The sequence below is a fragment of the Lipotes vexillifer genome, unplaced genomic scaffold (assembly GCF_000442215.2).
Source record: "Lipotes vexillifer unplaced genomic scaffold, Lipotes_vexillifer_v1.1 scaffold946, whole genome shotgun sequence".
Classification (NCBI taxonomy): domain Eukaryota; kingdom Metazoa; phylum Chordata; class Mammalia; order Artiodactyla; family Lipotidae; genus Lipotes; species Lipotes vexillifer.
The window spans coordinates 783,965-806,762 of NW_006776646.1; the positions used below are offsets into that span (position 1 = coordinate 783,965).

At 34.1% G+C, this 22,798-nt stretch overlaps 1 protein-coding gene across 1 annotated transcript in view; it reads left to right on the top strand.

Moving 5' to 3' along the window:
• CIP2A (cellular inhibitor of PP2A) overlaps positions 1–22,653 on the top strand; it is a 26,958-nt gene extending 4,305 nt beyond the window's left edge. The window contains exons 2-21 of the mRNA XM_007450535.1: positions 522–669; positions 1,475–1,587; positions 2,433–2,527; positions 3,053–3,149; positions 4,374–4,496; positions 4,652–4,797; positions 5,181–5,256; positions 7,548–7,766; positions 9,067–9,226; positions 10,524–10,665; positions 11,742–11,841; positions 13,341–13,459; positions 15,627–15,822; positions 16,284–16,358; positions 16,453–16,563; positions 17,887–18,083; positions 20,093–20,206; positions 20,458–20,540; positions 21,277–21,416; positions 22,475–22,653. Coding sequence (XP_007450597.1) covers positions 522–669; positions 1,475–1,587; positions 2,433–2,527; positions 3,053–3,149; positions 4,374–4,496; positions 4,652–4,797; positions 5,181–5,256; positions 7,548–7,766; positions 9,067–9,226; positions 10,524–10,665; positions 11,742–11,841; positions 13,341–13,459; positions 15,627–15,822; positions 16,284–16,358; positions 16,453–16,563; positions 17,887–18,083; positions 20,093–20,206; positions 20,458–20,540; positions 21,277–21,416; positions 22,475–22,645 — 2,625 coding nt within the window. The 3' untranslated portion in view covers positions 22,646–22,653. The remainder of the gene's footprint in view (positions 1–521; positions 670–1,474; positions 1,588–2,432; positions 2,528–3,052; positions 3,150–4,373; positions 4,497–4,651; positions 4,798–5,180; positions 5,257–7,547; positions 7,767–9,066; positions 9,227–10,523; positions 10,666–11,741; positions 11,842–13,340; positions 13,460–15,626; positions 15,823–16,283; positions 16,359–16,452; positions 16,564–17,886; positions 18,084–20,092; positions 20,207–20,457; positions 20,541–21,276; positions 21,417–22,474) is intronic.
• The last annotated feature ends 145 nt before the right edge of the window (positions 22,654–22,798 follow it).

Consider the following 22,798-nt stretch of genomic DNA (forward strand, 5'->3'; position numbering starts at 1 on the left):
AATGGCACTTTGGAAGAACTGGATTTTTATTTGAAATGGAGAAGTGAAAATTGCCAATTCTTAACTAACACATTTTTTCTTTTTTTAATACTTTCTTTTTTAAAAAAATTATTTTGTGTCCCTCATGACTTTTAAAGAGGGCTCTTTTTTGTTTTGTTAATTTATTTTTGGCTGCGTTGGGTCTTCGTTGCCGCGCGCGGGCTTTCTCTAGTTGTGGTCAGCAGGGGCTACTCTTGGTTGCAGTGCGCGGGCTTCTCATTGCAGTGGCTTCTCTTGTTGTGGAACATGGGCTCTAGGCGCGCAGGCTTCAGTAGTTGTGACACATGGCCTCAGTAGTTGTGCCTCGCGGGCTCTAGAGTGCAGGTACAGTAGTTGTGGCACACAGGCTTAGTTGCTCCGCGGCATGTGGGGTCTTCCCAGACCAGGGCTCGAACCCGTGTCCCCTGCCTTGGCAGGCAGATTCTTAACCACTGCGCCACCAGGGAAGCCCTAACTAACACATTTTAATGACTCTTTTCTAGGTAATTTCTGGACAGAAGCTCACCCGATTGTTTACATCAAATCAGATACTACCAAGTGAATGCTTAAGTTGCCTTGTAGAGCTACTTGAAGACCCAAACATAAGTGCTTCACTGATCTTAAGTATCATCAGTTTGCTATCTCAACTAGGTAATGTATTAGTTTATCTTTTTTATTTTTTAGAAGATGTATGAATTTAGTATTTTTTTAAAGGGCAGACTTAGTTATAGAATCTTTTGGAGAATGATTCACATTCAAAGGATTTCTTCATTGCAGGACCTCTTAGAACTATTTTGTATTGTGGATCTCTTGAAAAGGGAAAATTATATGCAGCCTTTCTTAAGATTATTGGAACAAAGAATCTGAAGCATATCAAGGGTTCAGTGGTCTACAGAAAAGAATGTACCTTGGGAAATGCGGGCCTATTTTTGAATTTAAAAAAATGCATGTACATAATGTCAGTGTGAGCTACAGCACTCTGGAAAGTCATAGCTAGTGATCAAAACATCATCCTTTTTTGATAGACTACACTGAACTTAGAGCTAAGGCTAAAAATGCACATGTTACTTTTTCTATTTTTCCCTACCTTACCTTTAGTTTTAAAATTTTCATTCAGTGGTTACTTTTTTCTTGATTTGTGTTTGGGGGTAGAGGGGAGATATTTCTCTGTGTGATTATAAAATTAATACATGCTTATTTAAAAAAAAACCTAGTGATACAGAAGTGATAACATAGAGTGGCATGTACTGCTGAAATGATGATGAATATGTTCTATATCTGTGTTGTCCAATATAATAGCCATCATGTTTAAATTTCTGAATTGGAAGGTGTTTGTAAACAAAATAGCCATATCATATTTGATATTTTTATATAATGGTAAATTTAATATGAAATAAATTTTAAATTATTATTTATAAAAATGATCTATCTTGTGTCATTTTATTTTAATTTACAGCTGTAGACAATGAAACCAGAGACTGTCTTCAGAATACATACAGCCTGAATAGTGTGCTGGCAGGAGTGGTTTGTCGGAGCAGTACTTGCCACAATGATTCAGTGTTTTTGCAGGTATGTACACCCACACAGTACTTTCCACTTAATGCTCATTCTTCCTTCCTTATTTTCAGATCAAAATTGGTAATATCTATCGTAAACTGCTGGCTTACAGTGTACTATATGCTGGTATAATACCGCATGATTAGGCACAGTTCTCACCATTAATAAATTTAAAAGCTGGTTGGTCACACATGTACTACTATTTAAGAGTTTCTAAAGAAGAGAATTTTATTCACATCTAGCACTATAATTTAAGAAAAATCCAGATTATGACTATTTTGACAGGCTTATAAATACAGATGTCAGCTATTCATATTAAAATTGTAATTTGATTTGGCACCTAGTCTCAATCTATTGAGGAAACATTCTACAAAAACTGAAGCTACAGATTTGGTATTATTTAGCATAGACTCAAAGCTCTTATACCCATAATATTTCTCAACCTAATATGCCATCAGTTGTAAGAAAGAAAAACATTGCAAGTTAAACTGACATGCAATTTTAAAGATGGTAAAATAAGAAAAATATCTATCTTAGAATTGATAGAATATGTGTTTCAACTTGCATATAAGTTTAAGATGATTAAGTGAGCCAGGTTGATGACAAGATGCTGTTTGAGATAGAATATATAGAAATGTGTGAATCAGGAGATGAACTCTAAGGTCTAATTACTTGTGTGTGTTTAAGATCTCATTACTTGTATGTGAAGATAGAACCTTTTTAAGATATGGAAAAGTTCTTGCTCTAAATGCCTCCTAAAATGGTTACATGCTCAGAATATGCACAGGAGTTCATTCTTTTGAGCACACAAATGTGTTTTTATATGTTTATATTCACTGCTATTTTCTTATTCTCAGTGCATTCAGCTTCTGCAGAGGTTAACATATAACGTCAAAATTTTGCATTCTGGTGCCAATATAGATGAATTAATTACATTCCTGATTGATCATATGTGAGTATGCAACCAAACATGTAACCAAATAATCTACTGGTTTAAGTAAAACCGTGTAATAGTTCTATTTTTCTTAAATAAGTTTTCCCAACTTTTTAAACTGAATGAGGCTGATTCTTATTTATTCCTCTTAGATGATTTCAAGGATCAAGTGGTATAAAGCAGCTTTAATTTTTATAACAAAAATTTATGAAATGAATTGATTGAGACAGAAAAACTTATTGAAAGTGAAAATTATGTTTATATTTAATCTTATTGACCAAAGAATATACTGATGAGATAGCACATGGTTACTCTGACAATTATTTCTATATTTGTTTGCTGTAATTGAGTAGGATCATTTAGTTTCAAAACATGAAATAAATGATCAGTACTATTCAAAGCTTGGCAGTCTTCACATGTTAATCAGATTTTTCTTTGCTTAGAAAAAGGAAGGAATTTAAATGTGTAAATGACTATATAATTTTGAATAATTTGGAAGGAACCTAATGTTTTTATCTTTTATTATTTTTCTTAAAACAACAGTCAGTCTTCTGAAGATGAGTTGACAATGCCTTGTCTAGGATTATTGGCAAATCTTTGTCGGCACAGTCTTTCTGTTCAAACGCACATAAAGACTTTGGTAAGAAGTTTATGAAATGTTTCTCTCTAGTTTTGTGGTGGACTCTATGCTTAAAGAAAATTTTTTCACCTTTTTCTTAAAAAAAATTGTACAGGAATTCTCCTGTGTTATCCAGCTGACCCATCAAAGTTAACAAAGGATCATATTGACATATAAATAACTTGATGTATTCCAACCTTCATATGTGTTTAATTAAGACAAGTTAAGAGTTAATAAAAATGTTAAATACTAAAAGTTTTTCTTCTCCGTAGCATCCCATTATTTGTCGTATTGAATAATACAAGAAATGCTGAATTATTTTGTGCTGATAGAAGGGAGACACGGGGCTTCCCTGTTGGCACAGTGGTTGAGACTCCACCTGCCAATTCAGGGGACATGGGTTCGAGCCCTGGTCTGGGAAGATCCTACATGCTGCGGAGCAACTAAGTTCGTGCGCCACAACTACTGAGCCTGCACTCTAGAGCCCACGAGCCACAACTACTGAAGCCCACGTGCCTAGAGCCTGTGCACCGCAACAAAGAGTAGCCCCTGCTCACGGCAACTAGAGAAAAAGCCCACGCGCAGCAGCGAAGACCCAGCACAGCCAAAAATAAATAAACAAATAAATAGATAGATAGATAAATAAATTTACTTTTAAAAAAAGGGAGATACGCCGTTGGCAGTTGCATTTACCTCACTCTTGTATTTCCACAAAATCAATTACAGCTCTCCCAGAAATATTTATGAGTAAGTGCCTAACATCACTACCAGTACTTGAGATAAGTTGAAGGCACTCAAGTGAGGTTAACTGAACTACTGTTAGAAATATATTAAATCAGGAAAGTTCATTGATTCTTTAAGGTGCTTTGTGAACAATTCCCTTGCTATGCAATATTCAGTATTACTTGTTTTAAATTAAATAATATCTCATTTGTTCATGTGCTGGATTTTTCTGACCTGGTCTTATTTTGTTGGTGGAGGTTATTTTGAGCCATGGAACTGTGTGAGGAAGGTAAACATTTGCTCATAAACCCATGACTACACACTGCTCTTCACTTAGATTGTACCTGTCTATACTACTGTAAGCAATGTGTAAAAGTATCATCTTACTCCTTGAATGATCTCTTAAGTTGATAATGTTTAATAAAAGTTTACCTACTCTGTGTAAGATATACTTTTAAAACAAAATGTAAGACTCATAATTTTTTTTATTCTAATTTATTTAAAAATTTTTTTCTTCCTCAGAATAATGTGAAATCTTTTTATCGAACTCTTATAAGCTTCCTGGCCCATAGTAGTTTAACTGTGGTTGTGTTTGCACTTTCAATATTATCCAGTTTGACATTAAACGAAGAGGTTGGGGAAAAGGTAAGTTTTTGGTTTTTTTTTCTTTTTTGCAATTTATGAAAATAATTCTGAAGTTTATATTCTCTGATACTTTAAAAGTCATTGAGACTGTTGAGTTTTAGGATGGTCAACTTAAATTTTTTTGTATAATATACTTTTCCTGATTTGTTTTTAAGCTGTTCCATGCTCGAAACATTCATCAGACTTTTCAACTAATATTTAATATTCTCATAAATGGTGATGGCACACTAACTAGAAAGTATTCAGTTGATCTACTGATGGATCTTCTTAAGAATCCTAAAATTGCTGATTATCTTATCAGGTATGGTTCTCTGACAAATTTTAGGACTTTTTTTTTAAACCAAGATGTATTTGTAATAAACAAAACTGCCTTTTTAGATTTAGTAAACTTGGACTCTACTGATTCACAATAGACTAAAATCAAAATGTTTTCATGTGCTTTATTCCCATTCTTTTTGCTCTCCTGACTTGAAATGTAAAAGTATAACAAGGGTGTGTGTGTATGTTTCAGTCTTTGTCTTAGGTATATAAGGTTGTGTAATTCTCCAAAATATACATATCTTGATTAATCTGTTTCAAAACCAGTTTTACATCTGAACAGTATGATTTATTTTATATAGAAATCATTTTTAATGTATCAATTTCATAATTATCACTTGATGTGTATTTTTATTTTGAACCTAGGTATGAACACTTTTCTTCATGTCTTAATCAAGTATTAGGTCTTCTTAATGGAAAGGATCCTGATTCTTCTTCAAAGGTATATAAAAGCACAGCTTTTTGTTTTAAAGTTTTTAAAAACTATAATGTGCAGAAAAATCTAAGTGCATAGATCTCTGAACCTTTGCAAAATGAACACAGCCGTATAACCGATATCTAGAGCAAGAAACAGAACATTACCAATACTTTGGAACCCTCCTTGTATCTTCATAAACTGGCATAATCCCTTTGGAAAACTGTTCCACGGTGCCTGTTAAACACATGTACAACCTATGACACAGATATTCCACTCCTAGCTATATAGCCAGTAGAGACATTTCACCAAAAGACATGTAGAAAATGTTAAATAGAAAATGAAAGTTTAAAACTGGTACTATTTACAGAGCAGGAAAAGATATCTACAATACATATATTGAACAAAGGACTCTTATCTAAAGTGTATCATTTAAAAATTTGTACCTATAAATGAGAAAAAACACTGAACCCAATAGATAACCTGAGCAAAAAAAAAAACCTTGAATTGGTCAATAAATATGAAATGGTTGCTCAACTTTATTAATCTTCAGGGAAATGTAAATTTAAATGGTAATACAATACCAGTACATACCCACCAGATGGTTAAAATTAAAAATGTGGATAATATCAAGCATAGAGAGAATGTAAAAAATATAAAGAGAGTGTCGCTGTACTCATGAGCCGAAAATTGGTACAGCCATTTATGAAAACGTATTCTCTACTAACATCGGACATATGCAACTATGACCCAGCAATTCCACTCTTAAATATTTACCCCAAAGAATTGAATACTTGTGTTCACCAAAAGACATGTACAAAACATAGCAGTACTGTTACCAATAGCCAAGAATGGTAAACAACCTAAATGCCATCAACAGTGGAAATAAACTGTAGTGTATTTATACGTTGGAATACTATAAGCAATGAGAATGTGTGAAATGCAGCTGCATGCGAAAATATGAATGAATCTCACTAAGATAATGCTAAGCTAAAGAAGCCAGATGTAAGAGTATACACTATAAGATTCTATTGATATGTAAAGTTCCATGTGAGTTTTTAATATAAGCTGGCAAGCCGATTGAAAAATTTATACAGAAATGCAAAGATCCAAGAATAGCTAAGGTAAAATTAATCTCTGGTGTCAGAAATCTGATGTGGAGTAGTGGTTGGGGCATTGTCTGGGAGGGGACACAAGGGGTCTCTGGAGTTTTAGTGGAATTCTCTTTCTTGACCTAGTTGCTAGTTATACAGGTGTATTCACTTTGAGGAAAACATCTAGCTTTGCAGTAGCAATTGATATGTTTACTTCCCTATATGTTATACTTACAGAGAAAGTGTAAATGAGAAAGTATTTGCTTGTATGTGCAGATTGTATCTCTGGTAAGATAAATAAGAAACTGGTAATATTGTCTGTTGCTTCCAGAGAGTGTAGTTAAAGGTCAGGCTAGTACCTTTGACTTTGGAACCAAAAGAATGTATTATCTGTTCAAAAGCAAGTGCTAAAATTTATATTTAAAAGAGAATAAGTCAAAGAGTTTATCATATGTAACATAGTAAGTGCTAATGGGCTGCATTCTGTTAAAAGCAGACACTATCAGGTTGATTAAAACACAAATCCCAATTGTATGCCATTTATAAGAAACAGATGAAGAAAGGTAGAAAATAAGTGAGTAGGCAAAGAGGTACCAATAATTTTTTTTAATGATAAGTTGGTAGTAAATGAAATACGGTAGAATTTAACTTAACAGCTAGTAGACAAGCTGATGTGGGATGCTATGTAATGGAATAAGGTTCAGTTATGAAGCAAGGAAGAAATGAAGTAGAATAGGGAGGCAGGCTAAGGGGCTGATTGCCACACTGTGTAAACAATATGGAAGTAGCCATCCTTAAGCTTTTAAAGCTATGGGATGCCACTTTTAAATATTATCCTAAAGTATGCTTTATAGCAGTTCTTAAATCTTAGCATGATAGCAGGTATTCTTAATTACTAATTTTATTTTTTCATTTTTGAAGCAACATGTTTGTGCTGAAAAAAATTAAGTACTGTAGAAGGTATATAAGATTAGTTGAAGTTGCCCTTTCTTTGGCTCTCACAATCCTGTTATTAGAAGTAACTACCATTAACAAATTTATTTGTAACCTTCTGGAACCTAGTGACACATTTTGAAAAATAATACTCGGAAAAATGGGAAGCAACTTTTAATTTTTATTTTATTTTCTTTAAAAATGTATATCATTGCCAGCTTCATTTTTTGGTTGCTTTGTGCATTCAAGTCGAATGAAATTGACATTTAATGAAGGCTTTATATTGCACAGGTTTTAGAATTACTTCTTGCGTTCTGTTCAGTGACTCAGCTGCGCCATGTGCTTACGCAGATGATATTTGAACAACCTCCATCTGGCAGCACCATTCTGGGAAGCCGTTCTAAGTGTTTAGAACCTCCTGTAGCTCTACTTCGTTGGTCAAGCCAACCTTTGGATGGATCAGAAAACTGTTCTGTTTTAGCACTGGAGTTGTTCAAGGAAATATTTGAGGTACTAGAGTGATTAACAAATTGACTTTTCCACTTTTATGATTCTCAGTGAACAGTTTGTTTTGTAAAATGTTCATAATAAACTTCCAGTTGTTCATACACTTCAGGAAAGCTTCTCAATTACTAAACTCCCTACCATTCAGCTACTGAATTCCTTTTTTCTGGCAAGGTCACAAATATTAGCGAGAATTTTGTTTGTTTGTTTTCTCACTAAATAGCATATATACTCCTTTCAGTATAAGTAAAGGTATTGACTAAGATTTGTATGGGTTGTTGGTGAATGACTGTGCTTCTTTCAGTAGTCACTTTCTGTCTCTCCATCTCAGTAGATACTGTCTACTGTCTTTATGGAATGGATATATAGAACATTGGATTAAGTCAGTCAAATAGAGTGGAGCATGCCAGGTACTTAGGATATAGACAGAAATCCTTTCCATAGAGGCCTTTACATTCTGGTAGATTCTACTCTCTAGGTCATTTAGTATTCTGTACTATTCTCCCTGTTTTTATACCCATTCTGTCTACCCCAGTATCTTAGTAGAATGTTTACCCTCTCATGACTGGATCCTGTGCACAAACCAAAATGTTTATGAGTGATTAAATATATTTGTTAAGGATTATGCACAAATTATTCTGTCTCATGTTGATCTTGACAACAGTTTTTGCATTTAAAAAGTGCTTTGAGATTCTTGATGGGAATTATTTGTGGTTGTAAAGTATTAAGACCAGTGTCTGTTATTTACTTATTGTAATTACATTTAGCAAATTTGGGATATTTGTTTTCAGTACATACTTTTAATTTAGAATAATTTTTAAATCACAGATACAGTCCACTTTAATAAGTCTTGTTTGCATTCGATTAACCCAAAACCTTACTGTTCCATTTGAGAAAAAAGTCATCATAGCCCTCAAAACTGGATAAAAGGGTAGATTTTAAATCGGAGACACAGGTCAAAGAATTTTTGAAGTAATTACAGTTGACCCTTGAACAACATAGGTTTGAACTGCTTGGGTCCACTTATATGTGGATTTTTTTTCAATAGTAAGTACTACAGTACTACACAATTCAGGAGGTTGGTTGAATCCGTGGATGCAGAACCACAGATACAGAAGGCCAGGGCCAACTAATTTGTACTGAGACTTTCGACTGCATGGTGGGGTCAGTGTCCCTAACCCTTACATGGTTCAAGGATCACCTGTATAAGAAATTTAAAGAGTGTTGCAGTTCAGTAATGACCGTTTATGCATTCTGTATTCCATCTCTTTTTATTTTTAATCATTGGTGGTGGTTAATTCTCCAGGATGTCATAGATACTGCTAACTGTTCCTCAGCTGACCGTTTTGTGACCCTTCTGCTGCCTACATTCCTTGATCAGCTTCAGTTCACAGAACAAAATCTAGATGAGGCCTTAATAAGGAAAAAATGTGAAAGGATGGTCAAGGCCATTGAAGTTTTGTTAAATATCCTTCAGTATAAACATGGAAACTACTTATTTTTTTAGAATTTTATTTACTGCACTTTTGTCTTTATAATTTTGTCATTTCTCATGCTTGAATCTGTTCAGAATTACTGAACTCAAGTTTAAACTTACAGACCTGATATTCAAGGATGAGTCTCTTAAAAAGTTATCTAGACTTTTTTCCCCTTGTTTTTCTGTGTAAAACTTTTAAGCTAAAGAACATTTCCAGAAATGCTCTTTAAACTTGATCTGTACATTTTTATCATAATTTGAGATTAGGAGATATATTCTAAAACAACTACCCTGATACTCTCTTTTGATGCAAATTGTTGCCCCTGGATGATGTATGGTGCCATTCTTTGATGGAGTGTATCAGAGAAGAAAGAAAGATTGGTAGTTATTATTTTAGCTTAGTTTTTTAGCTTGTGTTTTAAAAATTAACACCTCTATAAATGTTTCAATAAAGATGACATTAACACTTGGTTATAAAAAAAGATAACCTTGTATTTCAGAGCAACAAGAATTTGCTCAACTTTTTCCTGCCCTAGAGCAAACTCTGCATCTCTTTAATCTCTTCTCTGAGCTGCTGCTTCTTAATTTTTCTCTTTCTTGATGGCAGTGATTCTCAACTCTGGCTATGTATTAAAATAATGTAGAGAACATTTAAAAATACTCTTGAACATTACTTCCAGCGATTCTGATTTAATTAAAGTAATATGAAACCCTGGGATGGAGGAGTGTTTGTGATTGACTGTTTAAACTACCCAGGTGATTCTAACATACAGCCAAAGTTGAAAGCCACTGCTGTAAAAACACATGATTATTTTGCTTGACCTTAGAGATACTATCTGTAAAATATTCAGGCCTTCTCTCATTGAGTGGTACCAAACTTAACCCTTTTTAAATGACAGATATTCAAATTAACTACAGTACAGGAAGAGAAATTGAGGAATAACAAATAAGAAAATAACTTCCCTTATTTCAACAAGTATTTAGTGAACCATTGTGACACCTATTAATAAAAGGCTAACATCCAGTAGAAAAGCAGATCCTTCCTCTGTTTTACCTTTGAGTCAGAAACTTTTGATGTCAGTCTCATCTCTTGCCACTTGTCAGTCACTTAAATGCTCTGAGCTCTAGTTTCCTAATCTGTCATTGAGCTAATGTAACAATAATTACACCAAATTGCAGGAACAAGAATAATTTGTATGAAATCATCCTAAAAGCTGTAAAGAGCTATATAAATATAAGGGGGTTTTTTGGATAATTTTTTGTTTGTGTTCCTTAACAAAACTTACCTCTGTGTGGAGATGATGCTCTAAAAATGCATATTGCAAAAATTCTGACGACTATCAAATGTACCACTCTGATAGAGCAACAATTTACATATGGCAAGATTGATCTGGGGTTTGGAACAAAAGTAGCAGATTCTGAATTGTGGTAAGTATATGAAATACAAATGGCAGAACAGTAATAAAAATCAAAAGATGTAATGAGTCTCATTCCTTTTGGAGGGTCATCCTTGGGTATGTTCTGTCAAGCCAAGGTATAACAGATAATTAAGAAAAATATTTTCATGATGAATTTTTTTTAATTCGTTTAATTAATAGGGAACATGCTTCTGAACAGAGGTATTAATATCTGTGATTTATTTTTCATTGTTTAGCTTTGTCTTATTTTAATTTGTTGTGATTCTCTAAGGGTATTTTATACTTCTGAACATTTTTTTTCTAGAGTTTCTTTTTGACATTGCCTGAGTATTTTTATATTCATTTAACTTTATATTTTGAAGTGAAAAAGCATGAAAACACAGGGATCGTTTTTATTTCAAAGAAATCCATCACTGCTGAAGGTTTCTAATAACAAAGACAACTCTTCTTCTTTAGCATGTAAAAGCTTATGGTTAAATGTGGATTTTCACTGATAGTAATGAGATTATTTTATCCCTCTTCTCCCCCATAAATTAAGTCCATCTAACAAGTCTTTGTTGAGGACCTGCTAAATGCTGAACAGTGATTTGTTCCAATTTCGATGAATGTCAAAACTGTCAATAATTACATTCCTCAAGAACAAGAATTATCTCTTTTTACTTTTTTGTATTCCTTTTCAATTACAAGCCTGAGAAAAACGGCTTAGTATAATTCATTCAGTAAATATTAGATATTCTTTATTGCCTAAGGTTGCCCTCTATTGTTAATATTTTAGTGACAAGGCTAAGAATTAAATGAGTCATGTTGCTAATGCTGCTAGTAATTTCAAGCAGAAAGTTGAAGCGTGTTGATATTTGAGATTAGAAAAAGAAACACTGTCTAAACTTAAACTGTTAATGCCGGTTTGTTCTCTTTGGATCTTGGGTTATAAGAATGTTGATACCTGATATTTTTTCTTAAACAATGCTTAATCTTCTTGAGGTTTAAGAACAAAGGTTTTGGGTTTTTATTTTCTTTAGATGTATGGACAGAAATAACCTAAGCAATTTTTGAGTTATTTAAGTTAAATATGACTTATTTTTAAAGCAAACTTGCTGCTGATGTAATTTTGAAAACTCTTGATTTGATGAACAAACTTAAACAGTTGGTTCCTGGTATGGAAGTAAGCTTCTACAAAATCCTTCAGGTGAGTTTAAACTCTTCAAATATTGAAGTTGATTTATATGTAAATGTTTCCTATTATATGTTTCTGTTGTAATATTCTTAATCTTTAGAAGATTGTTTTTCTTAGAACTGGCCATTGGAAGGAAGTTTAAAATTTTTTAATTGTCTTACATAACTATAATATTCTCACTCCACAGTTATTTTACGTAGTTCCACAGGAATTGAACATAAGCGCTCCTGACTCTAATGTGTGGGATGTTCACGATAGCGGTGCTTCCACAGCCTTTTCCTTATTTATGTCATGTTTCTGGTTTCTTCATTTGTTTCTATTGGCATTGTGGTAGGCGGGGAGTGGTATTTGTTCTGGGGTGTTTGTTTTTGTTTGGGGTTGATGAGGTAGGGTTTTAAGACAAGAGGGAGACTCTTGGAAGAAATGGACTTGATTGTGAGTGATAATAAAATCAGAGAGGTGTGCAGAAAATAGTTAACTTACAAATTTCAATAATAATAGTAGCTGAATAAGAGCTCTAGGTGTTTACTTTGATATCCACAAAACTTGGCTTATAACAGATATTTAACAAACGTGTAATTAAGTTACTTTAATAACACAGATGTCTCCAGTGCCTGTATAGACAGGGTAGAAGCCAAAACTGGATCCTTAGGCAGGGTCTACTTATACACTTTGAGAGCACAGTGCTTAGGAGATGGGGGTTCAGATGCTGACTCTACCATTTCTTAGTCAGTGCAGACTTGAGCAAGTTACTTCACCTCTCTGAGCTCCAGTTTTCTTGACTACAGAGTATAAATAATGATCCCTGTTGATGGGAGGAGTTATAAAGGGTTACCATGAGGGTTTTGGAGATAAAATCCATCTCTTATAGTTCTGTGGCATTAGATTATACTTGAGTACCTATAAAACACATAACATTCTAAAATGTTGATAATTATAAAGGATTTATATTTTAATATTTTTCTCTGATTTTATGTCAAAATTTTTTTTCAGAATAGATGATTTGAGGCTTAGTACTAATGTAAAATTTACTGACATGAAGGACTTACACTTTAAAGTATAATTGTTACATTCACTAAATTAAAATTTTTTATTGAGTTAATTTGAATTTTACTTTTATTTTTTACTTTAATTTGGAAATGATTAGCCATTTGTTCTTCTAGCCAGTTTTTCTTTTAAATGGTAGCTATAAAAAGAAAACAATAACTCAAAACATCAGTCAATTGTAGGTGATATTTAAATTACTCAAAGTATTTAAGACATGATTTTCACAGGCACAATAAAGCATTCAAAACCTTCGCCAGATTTTTTTAAGCCAACCTTACTATTGATTGCATAGACAGTTATAACAAGGTAAAGACTAATTAAATACATTCAAACATCAGGTAGAAACACTTTCAAATTTGCCTAGAATTATTTTATGATTTAGGTCTGTTTATTCACCTTACTCTTAAAGACCTGACATTATTTATTCTTTCTGCCTTTTATTTTCTGGTTTCTGATTTACTTAGGATCCTCGCCTGATTACTCCCTTGGCTTTTGCTTTAACATCAGACAGTAGAGAACAAGTACAGTCTGGATTGGGAATATTATTGGAAGCTGCTCCACTGCCAGATTTCCCTGCGTTAGTGTGAGTTATAATCATTTGCAGTGTATCTCTTGTGGTGCTGGAATACCCTGCCATGTTTCTGTAGTAGTCCTGAATATAGATAGATTGGAAAATTCGTGAATTGAAGACTTCATTGTAATAGTAATTTTTCAAGTGAAAAAAGTTTTTCAATTAAAAAAAATTTGATTCCCACAATTAAAAAGGCCAGATGTATACTCACTTAGGGAATAGCTAGATCCATCCAGATGATTGAATGTATTATCCAGATGCTACGCCTCTCTGTCTCAACACCTCTTTTTAACATAGTAGCTTCTGTACTAAGCTTACATCCTACCAGTTTAGTTTCTCCATATAAAAAGTTTTTCTTTCCCAACCGTTTGAGTGGTAAGTCTAAGCATCGCTTTCATTGACCAGATCTGGGTCGTTTACCAAGGAAGGGATTCCTAAAGAAAAAAATCTGTTATTATCAGAAGGTGGGATAATGGCCAGGCAGAATTATCTACTATGTTCATCTGTTTTAAACATTAAGAGAATATTTGCAATTAGGTTTGAAAAAAATTCAGATTTTCAGTGCTGTCTGTAAACTAAATGATTGACAAAATGTCTAGTAGGGTTCTACTTTAATTTTAATAAGTTTAGGTAGTTTATATGAATGAATTTGCAAAAGTGGTTTGAATGAACTGAGACAGTTGTTAAGTGGTAAGACATTCCTGTATGCCAGGGGTCATCAAACTCTAGACAGCAGGCAGGAGCTTATTTTTATAAATAAAATTTTATTGGAACAAAGCCACACCCATTCATTTTCATACTGTCTGTATTGTCTACATCTACATTTATGCTACGACGTTAGGGTTGGGTAGTTGTAACAGAGACTATGGATCCTCAAACCTAAAATACTTAACTACCTTGTCCTTTAAGAAAAAGTTTGCCAGCCTCTGCTATTTCTGTTAACTGACTGAGCAAACTCATATTTCAGAATTAATAATTTAAGTAGTCATAAATTAAGAGATGAAGAACTGTGGAAAACACGACCTAGAGACCATGTAATTGAAATTCCTTTCATTTTATCATATTTTTTAACAACTAAATGGATAAATAGAGAGCTTCTCAAGTTACAAGGTAGACGTCTATGAGGCTGCTTTATTTTGTGGTAGCTTGCATCTTCAACTGTGGTAATCTGACATGAAGCAAAATTCCCCCACGCTTCAGAGTAGAAAGCTTCAGCTTCACTGAAAGGTGGAGTTTCACCCTCTGTCTCTGTATGTGCAGCCTTCCTATCATTTCACTATGTCTTTGCCATCCCTCCCTGTCTTGTGTTGTATACTTTTCTCTTTGGACACTATCTCAGATGTCCACTTATGCTGTTTTATTTATGTCCATTTATGCCTATATTTACATTATCTTAGTTTAATAAGGTGCATTTATATACTCGATGGGTAGGTAGGTAGGTGTGTAGGTTGGTTTTTTGGAGCGTGTTTGTTTTATTTAAACATTTAACAAATGTTTAAATAAGGTGAGGGCCAGCTTGTACCAGGCCTTCTTCTAGGCATTTTGAATATTGCAGTAAATTAGGGGACCTTCTGTCATGAGGTTTACAAAATGTTTCATAATGAGCATGTCACTATGGGTGGAGGGCCCGAGGAAGTGAGTCTGAACTGAGATCTGATGATAAGAAGGAGCCAGTGCTATGCAGATCTAGTGAGAAGAGTGTTCTAGGTAAAGGAACAACTCGTACAAAGGCCCTGAGGCAGGAACAAGATGGGATAAATGACAGGGGCAGAATGGAAGTCAGGTTGGTGAGAACATACTGACTGAGAAAGGGGAAGGGCAAAGGAAAAAGTAAAGGCTAGGTGATGTTGCCCACGGTTAGAAGGATGTTCTTACCAATACCAGTAACTTTGTATTTAATTTTTACAAATAATCCACACTCAGAAACTAGTTCTAACGCCTCCAAATCAGAGGTGGAGTTGTCATTATAAAGGGTTGTGAGTAGAAAAGAGTTTCCTCTGGCAAATTTAGGATATTTACCCAAATCCTGCTTCATCATAGATTCCAAGATTATTTCAGAAATATTTGAAGACTTACACTCCCCAAAAGACCCATTCTCATTGAGTCCCTAATTCTGTACCAACTCTACCTTTTGCTATATTTTTATATAATTATTTCTCTTTTTTTGATTCCCATTCAGACTTGGAGAAAGTATAGCAGCAAACAACACCTATAGACAACAGGAAACAGAACATATGCCCAGAAGAATGCCTTTGCAATCATTGAATCACAGTTTTCCAACATCAGTAAAATGTTTAACTCCTCCACTTTTGAAAGATAGAGTTCCTGGATTGAACATTGAGGAATTAATAGAGAAGCTTCAGTCTGGAGTTGTGGTGAGTGATAAATAGCCACTATAAGTAGGATTCTGCCTGGAACATACCAACTAAATATCAGCGCTTCTTATAATATTTATGTAAACAACTTTAGATGCAGATTTGATCATTGAAACTTTATCTTTTACTATAAAAAGTGGCAGTATTCTGGAAAGTTTGGAAAGAGGAAAAAATCAGTCATAAAATTCCCACATTTTAACATGGCTGTCATCTTCCCTTAGTCCCCCCTAACCAGCTCAGCCTCCCGCCGCCCTGCACCACCCCGACTTGAATGTACTTTAAATTCCCACGAGAGTATCAGATCTTACCCAGATATTCTTTTGCAATAGCCAGGTTAGTGAAATGGTTGTGACCTGCCTGATATGACATTAAGTTTCAGTGATTTAGTCTCACATTAGGCATTTATATTTTTATTTTGTTGAGCGTTAACAATTTCTGATTTTTTAACTATTAAAACCCAGGTAAAGGATCAGATTAGTGATGTGAGAATATCTGACATAATGGATGTATATGAGATGAAACTATCCACATTAGCTGTGAGTACAAGCTTATTTTAATTATGTGTAACAGTTAAGCTTTAAGAGATGTTTTCCAGTAAATGACGAAGATTAATGATATGTTTTCTTACAGTCCAAAGAAAGCAGGCTACAAGATCTCTTGGAAGCAAAAGCTCTGGCCCTTGCACAAGCTGATAGACTGATTGCTCAATATCGCTGTCAAAGAACTCAAGCTGAGACAGAAGTGTGTACAATATAAAGATACCTCTGATTAGTAGAAAAATAAATGTAGTAAATAAAACGTACAAAATATTAGTTTTATTTTCATTACTCTGATTGAAGTTAATTGTCCTTAGCATTTAACTAGTATCCCTCTGTCTCGAAACCGTCTCCCCTTTAATTTTGGTTACACAATTATCTTCTGATTTTTTTTTCCTACCCTAATGGATACTCTTTCCTATATCCCTTTCTTCTACTCACCCCTTAAATGTTGAGTTTTCCAGGATTATGTTCTAATCCCTTTTCCCTTATTTAGGTGATTCATGGTTTCCAGTCATTACCAGAATGTTAATGCCCCCAATTTTATATGCTGAGCCCAGATCCTTTTTCTCAGGCACCAAATGTCTCCTGTGTAGCTCCATTTAAATATACATCAAATACTTCAAACTCAGCATAACCAATACTGAACTCATCACCCTCCCTTTTTAAAAATGTATTGTTATGTATTCCCTGTACTGTTCTTAAGAGTTTTCCAGACAAGAAACCTGAAAATCACACAGTTTATCTTCTACAATTAGTCATTCACCAAGTTCAGTTGAATTCTACCTTCTAAGTAACTACTTTTTTTTGCATTGTCTCTATTCTTACCACTGTTTGCTGCAGGTCAGATCCTTTTCATTTTTCACATGAATCACAGCAGAGCCTCTGATTAGTCTTCCTACCTTTCCTTCCTCTCAGCCACCCTCAACATACAAAGGCATCTTTCTTCTGTATTTAGATCTACCCTCCCTTCTTCCTCCACAGTCATCCCTGAGGCAGTACTCTGGTTCCATTGCCCCTGTGCTGAATATCTTCAGTGTCTCACCATTTAGCTCTGAAGAGAGTTTAAATTCCTTAGAACTTACTGCATTCTCTGCAGACATATTAGATTGCTTTGCAGTTCCTGAAACTTGACGCACTCTTCTGTTTTCTGTCCTTGCACTTGCTCTTCTGTGTCTGGAATACCTTTTCCTCTCTTTCTCTAACTTTTAATAATCCTTCAGATGTTAGTTTTAATACCTCCATTTCCCAGGAAGCTTTCTCTGGTCTTCTCCTTCCCACACTTACGGTGATCCTCCCTCCCTGTGCTGGCTGCCCTCTTTATAGTACTTGGCACACTATGTGAAAATTGTATGGCCCCACTTCCACCCTTGATGTTGGGGAGCAGAACTTGTTCTCTACCCCTCTAGACTGGCCTAATGATTAAATTGACAATAAGACAGATTTATTTGGCAAATCTTTTAAATTGTAGAAACTGAGCATATTATGTAAATGGTAGTGGAAGAGTCTCTATTCCATTTTCTTTTAGGCACGGACACTTGCTAATATGTTGAGAGAAGTTGAGAGAAAAAATGAAGAGCTTGGTGTGTTGGTGAAGTCACAGGAGGTTGAATCAGAAAGAGCCCAGAGTGATATTGAGCATCTCTTTCAACATAATAGGAAGTTAGAGTCTGTGGCTGAAGAACACGAAGTACTGACAAAATCCTACATGGAACTTCTTCAGAGGTAAATTAATAAAGTAAAAGTTTCTGTGTAAGGTTAGAATCTAGAATGATCACACGGCATTTCTCTTCTGTGTCCCTAAAATCCAGTTCTGAGCATTCATATATTCTATAAGGTAAGTAGTTAGCAAGAAACTTATGTCATAGTGCAATGAAGTATTGGTTACTCAAACTCAGTGTCACGGTTGGAAACAGAATACATGTGTCTCTATTTCTTTCCAGTTGACTCTACTTTCCTTTATTCATAGAGTCATCAGTCATCTGGGATGTTAGCACCTCAAGGATAAGTTTTGTCCGTTTTGTTCACTGAGAAATCCCTAGGGCCTAGAACAGTGCTTGATACATGGTTAGACACTCCATAAATAATTGTCGAATGACCTTAGTTGTCACAATTCATATCAGGTTGAACCATATGAATTGGCCATTTCTGAAGATCAAAAGTGGTTGAATATTAACAGTTGTCATATAATTCAGCCAAATAGCATAGAAATTTGGGTGTTCGTGTTTAACTCACCTCTTAATTTGTAGTCAGTATTTCTCTTTGATGTCCTTGAATGTAGTTTACTTATATGTATGACTGTATCTGCAGAATAAATTCTTATAGGTGAACTGCTAGTTTAGAGGGTGAGTGCTTTTAAATTTTTGATCGATTGCCAAATTTCCCTCCAAAAAGGCTATGCCAGTTTATATGCCCACCCACTAACAAAGTATGAGATTGATCGTTTTTCCCTCCCTTGACACTTTTTATCTTTTAAGCCAGTTTTAAAACTTATGAATTATAAGGAAGACCAGGAACAGTTATATACTTTCTACCAAACAATAAAAATAAAAACACTCTAGTTAACTTGTTTCTTGTTTTTCTTTATACTTTAAGACTGGTTAAGATTTGAAAAAATGTTGTTCTTTCTGTGATATTAATGTAGAGATGTAGGAATTTTTACCTTTGCAAGGTCCGTGTGCTTAGTTTACTTGCCCATCAGTAAAAATGAAGGGTAGAAAATGTACAGCATCTAGAAAATTTGTGAGGACAAGGTGATTTTTAAACAGGATATTTTCCCCCAGCAACTTTTTCTGAAGTCTGATTGTTAGAGGCAGCCCCGATAAAGTGGACTATTTGTGTTAAGTCAGGGTATAAGAGAAAGTAGGTAGTGGTCCAAGAGAAAATGGGCTGTCTAGGACCTGCTTATGTTCTAGACAGTGATTGAGGGGTGGGCCCAGAAGTAAAACTCCAGCTTTAAGGGGCCAGGTGGGTAACAAATAAATGAAGCTGGCTGGGGAAGATCATTTGTAATGGTAGGAATATCTAAAGGCATTCAAATTCAGAATTTTAAAAACTCTGGGACAAGTAAAACACTTAACTGGCCACATTTGGCCAGTGCCACCAGTTTGTTTGTCTTTGTAGTTAGAGGCATGAAAACATTTTATGCTTAAGATAGTTAGGTGTCAAAGTATTACTTTGGAAAGGAATTCTTTTATGTGGTTACCTTGCAGGTAAAAATAAGCAGGACTATAAGATGCAGAGCTATAGAGGCAAGAGAAATTTAGAATCCTCAACTAAATTCGTTAATTTGACATTTTTACTTAAACATATATTATGCCCAAGAGGCCAGTGATGAAAGGTACAAGTTTAATTTTTTTTGAAGATGTCATCCTTTTATAGAAGTTGTTTCAGTTTCTGGACTTAACTATAAAGATAGAGGCACATATATAGCAAATTATGTAATGCAACATTATCTGTAAATGAAGCTCTTTATCCATAAATATGAAGTTAAAGCCCCACATGTTTCCACTTCATAGTAATTTTTACCTCCTCAGTCAGCCAAAACATATCTTTATTATCTTCTAGAGTTAAACTAACTCTGTTTATGTCCCACTTGTTCATGCAACATTCCTCCTCTTCCCTGCAGTATATGCAATTTGATCAGAAGAAATGGTAAGGGAGACCCTGAGTTTCTTTTCTCTATCATATGTGTTCCTCCATAAAAATATCACCTCATCTCCTTGTCTTTTCAGGAATGAAACTGCTGAGAAGAAGAACAAAGATTTACAGGTCACGTGTGATTCTCTAAATAAACAAATTGAGAGTGTGAAAAAGTTGAATGAGTCACTCAAGCAACAAAATGAAAAGTAAAATCTCTAGTTCTTTATTCTAATTATTTTGGATTTTTCAAAAACAAAATGATTCCCTGTATATAGAACATTGCTTTTTATAGATAAAATTAATGGAATTATTACTTATTGTAGATATAAAGTGCATATTTGGCAGAAGTTAAGGGTGATTGCCGTTCTTCGGAATTTCCTCTTAAAATACTTGTTGGGGAGACAAAGAAATGATATGATTCACTGATGTTTTCTTCTGTATTGTTTTATAACTTCAGAACTATTGCCCATCTAATAGAGAAAGAAGAACAGAGAAAAGAAGTACAGAACCAACTGGTAGACAGAGAATGTAAGCTAGCAAGTAAGTAGCTTATTTAACAAATTGTCTATATTTTAACCTATCTTGTGTTGGAAGAAAATCAAAGCATGAATGGTTTTTAGTTTGCTGTTTCATTATTTTCTACTTCTCTCATTGTTTTAAACCTTAAATCACATCTTAAACAGCTCTCCTTTTCTTGCCATAACATTTTACAAAGTAGTTAGATTGATCAAATTGAAAAAGCAATACATTTTTTTGAAATCTAGGAGTTATATAGGAAATGATTGTCCTTTTTAAAAATAAAAATTTTTTAAAGAATGTAACAGCAGGTGGCAGTGCTAGGTAACTTTTAGTTACTAGCTTCTTAATGGTAGTAGTTCTGAAATGATCCACAAAAACATTTTTTGTTCTAACTCACTTGACTTAGAGCACAGACATCTACCTATATAATTTTTCATAGTTTTCTCTTGCCCTTTCTTTTCTAACCCTTAACTCTGAGAATTGTCCTTCCTCTCATTACTGTATATTGTGTTTAGAACAGGAAGAGGGAAAGACATGGAGATTCGGCATTTTCTGTAGAATACTGCCATAGGAGAAGAGTTTCATGGTGTTTTTTAATTCATCAAGTACTGTATAACTTTTATTTCTAGCAAGATGTTCTTCTTCTTTCTAGTTGTCTCTTTTTTGCTCTTATATATCATAATAGCTTCTAAACCTTTTCAGGGTAATGTCAGTATAGGACCTTAGAGTACAAAGCTGACTGTTTGTTTGTTTTAAGACCTGGCACAAAAAATAAAAGTACAAGAAGAAAAGATTGAAGTTTTACAAAGAGAAACAGAAGATAAAGAAGAAGCCATTGGTGTCCTTAGAAAAGAGTTAAATAGAACAGATCAAATAAGAAAAGAATTGAGCATTAAGGTAAGAATCTGTTGCATTCTCATTTGCAGTAAAATGAAAAAGTCTTATTTTGTGAAAAAGATGAATTTGGATAAATTAATATTCGGTTTCTTTAGTAATTTTGCTTAGAAGATAATATTAGAATCTCAAAGTGATTTGACATTTGGTTTGTTATGAGGGCTCTCACAGTGTGAAAACTTGTACTTCCTAAAATTATTACACATTAATTAAATGTATACTGTGTTACAGCACTTACTGCTTTAAAGGGGGCAAAGGATGCAGAAAGGGGTTCCCAGTTCTTAATGTCACATACAGGTAGCTACCTGTGTATATGTATATAGCTGCATCTCTCTACTTATAGGGATGGTGATAATAATAATTGTAGTTCGTATTTGTTTAGAACTTTATAGTTTACAAAGGACTTTTGAAATGTTTTTCTTAATTTTCCTCCCTTTAACAAATATATTAATATATAAGTATTAATAAATATTTTCATCCTACAAATGAAATGGAATCTTGGGTTAAGTTACTTGCTCAGGGTTAGTCACATAGCTAAGTGAAACAGACATATATTCTAAGGTCATTGCTCTTTCTACATTATCATGATTGCTTGAGTGCGGTAGCCGTGAATAGTGCTTTCTGGACCATCTACCACCAGGAAGATGAGAACAGACCAAGATTTTAAAAAGACTGAACAACTACAGAGCATAAGTGACAGAAGAGGCATAAAATTTAATGCCACATTTACAGATATCCTGGTTCTGCCTTAATGTGTTTATCTTAATAGTAATTCTAAATGATAATATGTAGTATTTTCTGCAAAAGTCCAACTGCTAGCATTGACCTAAAAAGACAAATTGAATGTGTCTCCCCAATTTGTATTATATTGTTTATCAACTATTGATCTTAAACTTACAATATAATTGTTAATTAAAATATAATACATATCATAATGTATCTTTTGGTATGGTTGTCTAACAAATAAAAACTAAGGACATCTTAAAGCATGTTCCTGTGAAGAGAAAACATGCTAAGTTGTTTGTTTTCTTCAATTTCTCTCCCCCATGCCCCTTTTTTAGGCTTCCTCCCTAGAAGTTCAGAAGGCTCAGTTAGAAGGTCGTTTGGAAGAGAAAGAGTCCCTGGTGAAACTTCAGCAAGAGGAGTTGAACAAACACTCTCATATGATAGCAATGATCCACAGTTTAAGTGGTGGGAAAATAAATCCAGAAACTGTGAATCTCAGTATATAGATATTATGTATTTATCTACTGGGAAGGTGGGGTAGGAAAGGTAATTTGTGACTCCAAAACAAGAGCAAATTATTATCTAATTATTAATTTAGTAAAGAATCTGATCTGATACATGTTTTTATTTGGTCTTAAAGATTTACTTCTTGTTTCTGG